The 9,773-nt window shown below is 48.8% G+C and overlaps 1 protein-coding gene across 4 annotated transcripts in view; it reads right to left on the bottom strand.

Moving 5' to 3' along the window:
* Positions 1 to 2,144: 2,144 nt before the first annotated feature.
* LOC110292950 (phospholipid-transporting ATPase FetA) overlaps positions 2,145 to 9,773 on the bottom strand; it is a 107,648-nt gene continuing 100,019 nt past the window's right edge. For all 4 annotated transcript variants that reach the window (XM_021160640.1, XM_021160644.1, XM_021160643.1 and 1 more), the window contains 9 exons: positions 9,309 to 9,414; positions 8,814 to 8,961; positions 8,122 to 8,305; positions 6,757 to 6,980; positions 5,954 to 6,037; positions 4,857 to 5,102; positions 4,579 to 4,717; positions 3,206 to 3,336; positions 2,145 to 3,109 (listed from right to left, as the gene is read on the bottom strand). In XM_021160640.1, the coding sequence (XP_021016299.1) occupies positions 2,924 to 3,109; positions 3,206 to 3,336; positions 4,579 to 4,717; positions 4,857 to 5,102; positions 5,954 to 6,037; positions 6,757 to 6,980; positions 8,122 to 8,305; positions 8,814 to 8,961; positions 9,309 to 9,414 (1,448 nt within the window). In that variant the 3' untranslated portion in view covers positions 2,145 to 2,923. The remainder of the gene's footprint in view (positions 3,110 to 3,205; positions 3,337 to 4,578; positions 4,718 to 4,856; positions 5,103 to 5,953; positions 6,038 to 6,756; positions 6,981 to 8,121; positions 8,306 to 8,813; positions 8,962 to 9,308; positions 9,415 to 9,773) is intronic.

Here is a 9,773-nt window from a genome sequence, read left to right as displayed (position 1 = left end):
GTGAGAGTCATACGGTCCATAAAAGAAGCCTCCACAAAACCAGCATGCGGCTCTTTCCCCTGGGACATCATTCATGGCCTAGGTAAAAAAGCCAGAGAGGCAAACCATTATGAAAATGGTTCTATAAGCAATCAAAGGTTTAAACTGTTCTCTAACAGAGCGGAGAGTCACCCCAAAGAACAGGAGATTGTGTTGACAAGCGAAGGTAGAGCGGGTGGCCCAAACAGAGCAGGTAACTATCAGTTAGACAAAGCAAGGATGGGCTTGGGGTGGTTCCTCCCACTCGTGTGAGAGCTTCGACGTGTGAGTTCAAAGCTGTCCTGAGCTATATATAGATTAGATTCCAGGTCAGCTTGGGCTAGAATGAGATCCTACCTCAAATAAACAAACAAACAGAAATAGGTCTGGTCAAGTGCTTGCCTGACAAACACGAAGACCTGACTTCCACGCCAGAACCCATGCAGAAGAGACGGTGCTTGCTTGGGAAGCCAGCCTCAGGGCATTGGAGACAACGCTGAAACCTGGGGCCGAAGGGCTAGTCAGCCCAGCTTAATTGGGGAGCATCAGGCCAATAAAAGGTTGCAAAGGAGGTGAACTAAGAATGACGACGCCTGTGGCTGTCCTCAGCCTCCACGCACAGGGGAGCACACTTCACGCACACTTCTCCACAGGCATCCACACATTAAAAACTACACAGGCAGGGCAGCAGCTTCTAGTCATTCTTGCCATTCACCATTCATCCAACTGACGTCTGTTAGAGGTGTAGTTAACAGGAAGCTAACCATGCGTACAGTCTTCTGATAAGTGCCACAGACAGAGGCATAAACAGAAACTAATCATACCAAGAAATTAGGGCAAGTGCCTGAAGAAAAAAAAATAACATTAAAGCTGGGCTGGGAACAAGCTTATAATACCAGCACTCGGGAGGCAAGAAGATCATGAGTTAAGGCCAGACTAGGCCAGTCAGTTCTAGGCCAGCCTGTGAGTCCCATAGTCGGGTGATGTCATGTGATAGACAACTCAGTGGCATCTGGTAAGCTAACAGATTATTTCTAGTTGCAGTGAGTCCGAGTTCGTAAGGATAAGTATTAAGTTCACTAGGAAACAAAGAGGTTGTGGGAAAGCATTTGAGGATGTGAACACTATGTTCCTGATGATATGGAAGCCAGCAATTTCAGGATAGGCAAAGGCAGACGGATGGGGGGTTGAAGCCGAGGCTAGAAGAGACCACCAACAGGGTATAGATTTAAACTTGTGTAGAGAGCTAAGCTGGGGATACACGCGAACAAATCCTCCTTTCAGGAAGATGAATCTGGAAATAGTAATGTGGATGCTTTAGATGAAGAAGAATCAGAGAAACAGGCGCTGTGTGTGTGTGTGTGTGTGTATACATGTGTGTGTGTATACATGAGTGTGTTCCTGTGTGGGTGGTAAGAGGTGATATAATTCTGAGCAAAGATAATAATATCATTGTAACAGGAAGGAACAGAAACCTAGAGATAAGGATGAAGTCCTTCTGCGCCCTGATGGGGACTGAGTGACTAGAAGAAAAAGCAGAGGATGGCTGCAGTTGCTCTGGGCCTTGGGTGACAGGGTGACAGTGATGGTGTCCTGGCATTGGGAGGGTTGCAGGGGGATGGTCAGTTTAAGTTAGGCATGCTGAGTTTACATTCTAAGTAACTAAGTAAAGGGCCTCAGGTTCCATTTGCTAGTATCTAAGGAGAGATGGGGTCCAGAGAGCTGAGAATCGTCCTTCTGTCGGTATGGGAAGTCATGAGCTTACTTAAGATACACTCGAACCCCCCCCCCAAACAAAAAAAAAAGATACACAGAAAACTTAAACCCTAGGGTCGAAGTCTCAGGACACACATTGAAGGTATGTGAACTGGATAGAGCTATGTACTTAAAATGTGTGGTTGGGCTAAGGCCAACCTTGACTTTAGGGGCAGAAATGTAGAGAGGGGATGACAGAGGAGAGGGAGGGATGGGGGGGGCATAGGGTGTGCTTATATTATGCTTCATAATGACGGCACTCAAGTTATGTGGTTCTCTCCAGGGCCCCAACAGATCATACAAACGTCTTCAAAATAAGCAATTTATTTCTTTGTTTATTTCTCCACAAACGTCTTAGAAACAGTTGCGCAAGTACATACAAAGTTCATATAATTACTTCTCAAAATAATTTTATAGAAGACAAATGCTCACCAGTAATGGCTTAGATCCCCTTGAGAAGTTATTGTTTTAATCCCCTGCATCTGTTCCCCTCTTGCTTCTAATGCCTGCATAAGCATCAGTTCTTAGATCCAAGGGGTCAGAGGGCAAGAAGGCAAAACTCTGAGCTGTCCTATCCAGGCAGGACTGCCTTCCTTTTCTTTCCTTTCTTCCTTTTCTTCTTCTTCTTCTCTTCCTACTTGATCCAGAAACTCATTCAGCTTCTTAAGACCAACTCTTCATAGTTACTACCCCCATCTTCGCTACTCAGGGCCAACAAAATACTCACCCTGGCCCCCTGAATCTTTCAGATAAATCTGAGAACAGTGTCTGGGTGGGAACACTGTCACCTGGGGTCTGGGAAGGGTTATAGTTGCTCTGTGTGTGGCAGAGTCAGGGGCCAGATTAAGATGCTTAGGCCCCATCTTCCTCCTCCTTTCCCCTTGCATGGCTTTTGTATGTGCTTGTCTGGGTTAAGAACTGAGGGAATGCCGGGAGGCTTAGACTTGCCTCTTCTGGAAATGCTGCAGCCCTGGCTGAGGGGCTGTCACCTCTTTCCTTACCTTTCCTGGGTACAGCTTTCTGGGGAGTGGAGAAGTTGAAACCCTGGTTTCCGAAGCGCCCTGATCCCTCTTTTACTAAAGTTGCAGAAATAAAAGGGATGAAGAGCAACAGTTGACTGGGTGAAGGTTTCCTTAAGGGCATCTGTGTTTTACAAGAACCTCTTGCTTTTTGCCAAGGCACTGGATTTCAGCGTCTTGCCAGACGTGATGAGGGCCCCAAAGCCCTGTTTGTGGGAGAACGCATAGGCAGAACGTCGAAGGCCTGGATGTTTTATTTTGGTCTGGACTTGGGTTGGTATTGGATGTTTCAAGCAAAAATGGATCCTGTTCAGAACCTATATGCAGAGCATGGGGGCAAGGTTTTCAGACAGGGAGGCCAAGTGAAAGGGGACGGTGAGGCCCACCTGTGCAGGCTCCTTCCTCCCACTCACCTTGTCAGCGTTGATGGGCCAGAGGAGTGGTCTGAGAAAGTTGTATCCGATCAGAGGAATCATACAGAGGATGGTGCTGAGGATGAGACACAGCCAGATCTGTGGCTGGCTAAGGCTGTTCCTGGCCACACCTGTGGGCAGTCCACCAAGAAAGAAGAGGCTAAGTTAGCTTGGGGAAGGAGGTAGGGTTGGGGTGGGGAGAAATCAGCCAGAACACAGCTATATGGCAGTCCTCAGATCCTCAGTCAGTCTAGTCTCCTGAGAAGGACTATCAGGGTGACGTTGCTATACACTTTGCACTTTGCACAGCCACTCAGCAGATAGATGTAGCGGGTTAGGAAGCTGCTATGAAGACTGGGACAATTCATGCACCCTTGTCTCCCTCTAAAGGCAGGGCTGGACGGAGCAGGGGAGGGAGAGAGTAGGCTATAAGGGCACCTAGCTAGTGCACTTGTGCAGAAGACAAATAGAAAGCACGGAGGCCTGCAGGACAGCTCAGAGTTAGGTAAGCGTGCTGCCAAGTCTGGTGACCTGAGTCCTGACCCTGGGATCCACACAGTAGAAGGTGAGAACCAACTCCTCTAAGTTGTTATTTCCATCTGTCTGTCTCTGTCTGTCTGTCTCTCACACACAATAAATAAATAATTATATAACAAATGAATGTGATAAAACTAAAAAAAAAAAATTGAAAGCTTTGGAGGAAAAAAATGAGTTAGTGGCTTGGAACTGAGCACACATGCACAGCTACTCTGAGAACAGAGCACACGCACACAGCTATTTGTTTGATCCAGATGAATGGCAAGGAGAGAGGGAGAGCCACGTGAGACAGTAAGGCAGGACAAGTCACCAGAAAGGGACTTGCACTGGAATTTCAGGTCATTTGTTTGAATAAACAAACAAACAAGGCTGGAGAGATGGCTCAGTGGTTAAAAGCACTGGCTGCTCTTCCACAGGACTTAGGTTCAATTTCCACCACTGACAGGGTAGCTCACAGCTGGAGCCCTGGTTTCCAAAGGGCCCTAACCCCTTTTGACTAAGTTGCATAAATAGACTGCATGAAGATCAGCAGTTGACTGGAAATCCAGTTCCAGGGGATCTGGCCCTTTCACACGGGCACACATTGCAGGCAAAACATAAACCAGAGTGCAGAATTCTTGTTCTGTCACCTGTGAAAGTCAAATAATCTAAAATACTTGAAAAATAATATGTAAATTTTAAAGTGAAATATTTTCCTGGAAAGGTTTTGCACCCATTTTGAACAGAGACTTATCTCTTATTCATACCTCTAAGCATCATAATATAGAGTTTCTCAGTAAACATTAAATTATCATTCCATTAGTCCCCATGCCAAACCCTGGCTGGTCAGGTCTTACCTAGGAAATTGAAGATGCTGGGGTACCTGAGACACAGGCCATCACTACACAGTAAGATTAGGATGCAGAAGTAGAGCCCCAGGCTGCCCCACGTAAAGGTGTGGTTTATCATCGTCCAGGAGGTTGTCCTCAGGGCAATCTGAAAAGCGCTAGTTCATGTGTGATACCGTATGACCTGTCAGCATGCCCATCCCCTGAGCCTACAGCAGAAGGTGTTCCCTGTCGACGCCCCCTTGCCTCCCCGCCCGGTCCCCTGGTCCCACTTTGAGGGGCCACACCTGCATTGTCATGACGCTGATCAGGGTGGTCTGCACTAGCAGGGAGAAGGACTGGAAGTCGGAGATGTCTTTCCCATCATTGCGCTCTGAGTTGAAGACGGTCCCCATGGGGACAAAGAACAGCACGAAGGAATTGTAGATGCCATGCAGTAAGCACTTCACAAATTCCTTCTTGTTGAAGTACAGGTTGAGCTGTCCTGGTTCATACAGCTCTGGGTAACACAGACTCCAAGTTTCATTCACATCCTGCAAACACCGCAGGGGAAAGAGGGAGGTCAGGGCCTTCCACAGGGCCCATCTCCATCTTGCCTCACTGAGTCTGTGGCCAGGCTGCCCAGGCCATTTCCTCACAGGGTGCTTGAGAAGCAGAACCAGAGAGCAGAGCAGCGACCACAGTCCTCTCTCGGTGAGGCTCTGCAGTACTAGAAAACCTTGAGATGGTCTCGGAGATGTGGGGCACTTGGAGGCAGTGAGGATTTGGAAGAGGCCAACGGGAGGGGGGATTTGGCTCAGGGGCAGCTAGAAGGGAGGGCTGAGCTTGGGAAAGGGGAGGAGGTAGGGCTTAAATCCCAGGAAGTAAGTGTTCCTTTGGTTAAATGCTTTGTGTCAAAGGCAGTGGGCAGAGGCAGGAAAATCCATTAGGATTGGCAAACCCTTATCTATTGTATTCTTTGGAGACTTTTTTTTCTACCAAGGTGCCCAGAAATGGAGGTTAGTAGAAGAGTCAGGGAGAGAGGTGTCATGACTCTTACTACAGACATAATTTCTAAGAACAGACTTGGAGCCCTGGGCTGGTTCCCTGTGTCTTAAGGTACTATGCCCACAGTCCTATGCCTAGCCTTTACGCCCACCGAGGTCTTTCTGCAGCAGCTGTCTCCTCCCTGTCAGCTGTGAACAGGCCTCTCCTTTCTCGGTTTCTCAGTGGCTGTGTTCCTCGCACTAATTTTTAGAGGATACCCCAGCGTCCCTTAGGATGCTCCCCGGGGGACCAAGTCCTTCCCCTGCTCTGGAAATGACTGCCTTCACACCCGGCTTCTTCCCAGCCCTCTGAGTCCAGAGTCTCCGCCTTGTCTGTGAGGCCTGCTCCTGGGTGTTACCTTTTCAAACAGACTCAAGCCCAGGACCGGGAGGGAAGTGTAGATGAGATTGTAGAAGGTGATGAACCAGATGTCGTAAACTGTCTGGAAGAGTATCGAGGAGAGTTTTTAGATGACTTTCTCCATGAATCCCCAGCTCGGCCCCTCAGGTCCAATGCAGCCCTCTCCTGGTCCCCTACCCACTACTAACAGAAAGCATGTTTGATCAGTTTCTAGAAATGGAATGCAGAGTCCCAGTCTTTCTTCAATCTTACTGTAGAGTCCACATGCCCAGACTGGGGCAAGGCTATGCTGGGCTTCCAAGATTGACCTAAAAGAACCCTCTACAACCTGCACAGTCACTCTGGGTACAGAAAGGACATGGAGCAGCTCCCAGGGAGAGCTAGCCACAGTCCTGTACCTCTAGAAAGACCTTGAGGTTCTTCTCTTTCTCTGCTTGGTGGCATCCAGTAGTTTCTGCAACCCCAAACGTGTACTAACAGGGCAAGGAGAAAGATGCAATGGCTCTTCTCCATCTTTGCGCTTCACCCTGGGATCTAGTGAGGTTCCCCTCCCTATTATCCACAGGCTCACTCCACTCCCCAAGACCAGCTTAGCCTGAGTTGAAAACAGCGCCATCTCATGGGAGCGTTCCTAAGGTAGCAGCCACTAACGGAACCCTTATGACCTGGAATGTAAGGTTAATGTAGGTTTGGGATTCATGCAGGGTGAAGAGATGATGCCAACACTTTACACTCTTGGCCCCTCGACAAGAACCATGGATGCCTGGCTAGCTAGAATGGAACCCCCACCTCGCCTCTCACCTGCGCAGAGAAGCCGTTGAAGAAGGCATACCAGAAGTGCACCAAGGTAAAAGCAAAGTTTTTGTAAAAGAAGTAGCTGAGAAACTTGCACATGCGATTGTAAGACAAGCGGCCGTGCACCAAGAGCAGGCGCTGAAGAAAGTGGAACTGGCAGAAGGAGAAGTCACTGCTGAGCGTGGCCTGCATCCCTTCCTGGTTGCTGATGCCAACCCCGATATGGGCAGCTGAAATGAAAGCCAGACAGTTCTAAGACATGGCGGGTTTGCTGGGTCCTTACACTGGGAAGTGTGAAGGGAGCACGGAGATGAGATTGTACAAACCTTTGGCTTTACATTTGGCAAATACTGCCATGCCCAGTTAGAGCTGCACCTTCTGAGTGGACTCTCCGCCTTGTGACTGACTGCTCTTTCCCCACACCACGGGAAACAGCCCCTTTGTTCTGGATTCTGTCATGTAGACTGCTTGGTGTTGTACGGCCAGTGCCAGAATGCTTCCTTTTGCCCTGACGATACCTGGACTTTTTCTTACTGTTTAAATAATTGTGGTTTGAATTCCTTGTCATCCACAGAAGCTACTTAAATAAATTAAAAATCCAGGATGAATGCTGATCTAACACAATATTTAACTACCCAGCTTATCTTGGGGGCTAAAAGCCAGCTGTTCAGAGAGACAGCCATGTACATACTTGGCTAGTGAGAAAGAAACTTGCTGGATAAAGCAAGGTTGCATTTGACAGGATAGACGACTGCATTTCCCAAAGGTTTCAGTTACTTCGTGGCAACTCACGTTCACTTATTTCTCTCCAGTACACCTACATTATTGCTTAACAGGATTAACGGAGTTTTCCTTTTTTTTCCTTTGCTTGAGACAGGGTTTTTCTGGGTAGCCCTGGCTGTTCTGAAACTCACTTGGTAGACCAGGCTGGCCCTGAACTTAGAGATCTACCTGCCTCTGCCTCCGGAGTGCTGGGATTAAAGGCGTGTCCTACAATGCCCGCTAGGATAACTGAAATTTCTAAAGCCTTAAAGACTGAACTGGGAACTCTTTAATGCCATCTCAGACAGTGGCATGGCAGCTGCACAGCCGGCTGTGAAGCAAGGGTGTGCCTGGGCTCACGCAGGCCATGCACATCTGTGTCTGCACTTACCTTCATTGTTTAGGTGGGTGAATCTCACTGTGTGCATGCCTGTGGATGTAGATGTAAGTGAGTCTGGTGTGAAGGAGCGGCAAACAATACATGCATATTTCATAGGACAGGTCTTGTGAGTCAACACCACAGGACCATTCGGGTCAGTTTGCCCATAGAGGAGGGAAAGGGGGGGGTAAGTCATGGATGGGAACTACTGCCCACGTCCCCTCACATGCCTTTGATCATGCTGATGTCATTGGCCCCATCCCCGATGGCCAGTGTCACCACCTTCTTGTACCTCTTCACCAGGTCTACCACTTGGGCCTTCTGGAGGGGTGTCATCCGGCAGCAGACCACACCCTTGCACATGCATGCGGTCCGCAGCAGCTCGAACTCCAGGCTCCCTTCTAGAGCATAGGCCTGCAGACCAGGACACACTTACTTAATGTGTTACCCCTAAGTCTCTCTGGGTCAGACCTTCCCTTTGCCCGCTCCTGTACTTTCTAGGGCAAGCCTGTTCCTCACAAGGTGCTCTACCCCCAAGGGGCCGACCTCTTGAGTTAGTTCTAGGTACCCTCACATCTGGCTCAGCCTCCACTGGGAACTTCCCATTGGGTCAGTGGGCCATTAGGCCAGTGACTTTTGAAGGGTCTTGCTCTCCTTATTTGTTCCTTTCCTTTGAGTAGCAAGCCACGTTAGTAGAGAAAAAACTCAGATAAAGAATAAAGAAGGAATTTTCTTGGCTTCTCTTTCTTATACTCCTGCCTGGAGTAGCCTGGGGAGAGATGACTTTCAGGTAAGGGACCCCAGGGAAGGGGAGTAGGGTCACCCAGAAAATAGGGAAGGGATAAAATTTCCCTCAATTAGGTTGGATCTAGGAATAGCGTGATTTGGAATAAGGAAACAGTTGTGGCTCTGTGTTGCCCACCAGACTGTAGCCACTGATGACCAAGCCGTAGCTGCCATTGGCCACCTCATCAAGTGATTTGAAAGGCATTTTGGGCTTCCTGGCGAGGTACATGTTTATGGGATCTGATTCCAGCAGAGACTCAGGTCTCATCTTCTTCCTAGCTGTTCTGGAAGCCAAAACAGCATGGTCAGAGTCTCATCTGAAGTTCTACAACTTAGGAAGAAAAAAACACACCCAAGGGAAAAGTGGACAGGGAGGGTCCTAGGCTCCTACAGAATGGCAGGCTGTGCTGCCCGGCCTGGCCCCCAGGGCCTCGGCTGCCATGGGTTATAGTAGCTAGCCATGCCCACATTTCTCCGCCCACACTCTGGGTCTTTTATGTCAAATACTTCTTTATAAAATTATCTCAATTATTCTGAGTGTTTTGTTTGTTCCCCTCTGCTGTTTCTTCTCTCCTGGGGAAAGGTGAGTGGAAGGCTTGGGTCCAGACGGCAGCTGCTTTCGCGTGTGTACCTGAGTTCTTCCAGAACAGTTTCCCTATCTGTGCCTTCCACCATGAACACCCCATCCATTTCGTCCTTGAATATCCTACAGGAGTAGGCGATGTTCACAGCAGTCTCTAGGGAAAGGGAATGCGGGTCTCATTTTGACTGGCACTTACCATGCCAGTTACTTGGGCAGGAAGAACAGGCTCAGAGCCGCTGGTCCAGGTGTGCCTTGCATACAGTTAAAATGCAGGGATTTTCCATGAACCAGGGCCAACTGTAGTCAAGCATTAACTGGAGAGTGTCTACTTGGCTTTGCCTTAGGAGTCATTTATGAAGAGCAGAGGGGTTGCTCAGGCTTAGTCGTCCCTAAAAAGCCTTTTTGTGAGTGTGTATGAGTGTGCCATGCACACGGGTGGAGGTCAGAGGACAGTGTGTGCCATGCACACGGGTGGAGGTCAGAGGACAGTGTGTGCCATGCACACGGGTGGAG

Source organism: Mus caroli, chromosome 4, assembly GCF_900094665.2.
Source record: "Mus caroli chromosome 4, CAROLI_EIJ_v1.1, whole genome shotgun sequence".
NCBI classification, from domain to species: Eukaryota; Metazoa; Chordata; class Mammalia; order Rodentia; family Muridae; genus Mus; species Mus caroli.
The sequence above is the reverse complement of the archived record's forward strand: the minus strand, read 5'-3'. Positions and strand labels throughout refer to the sequence as shown.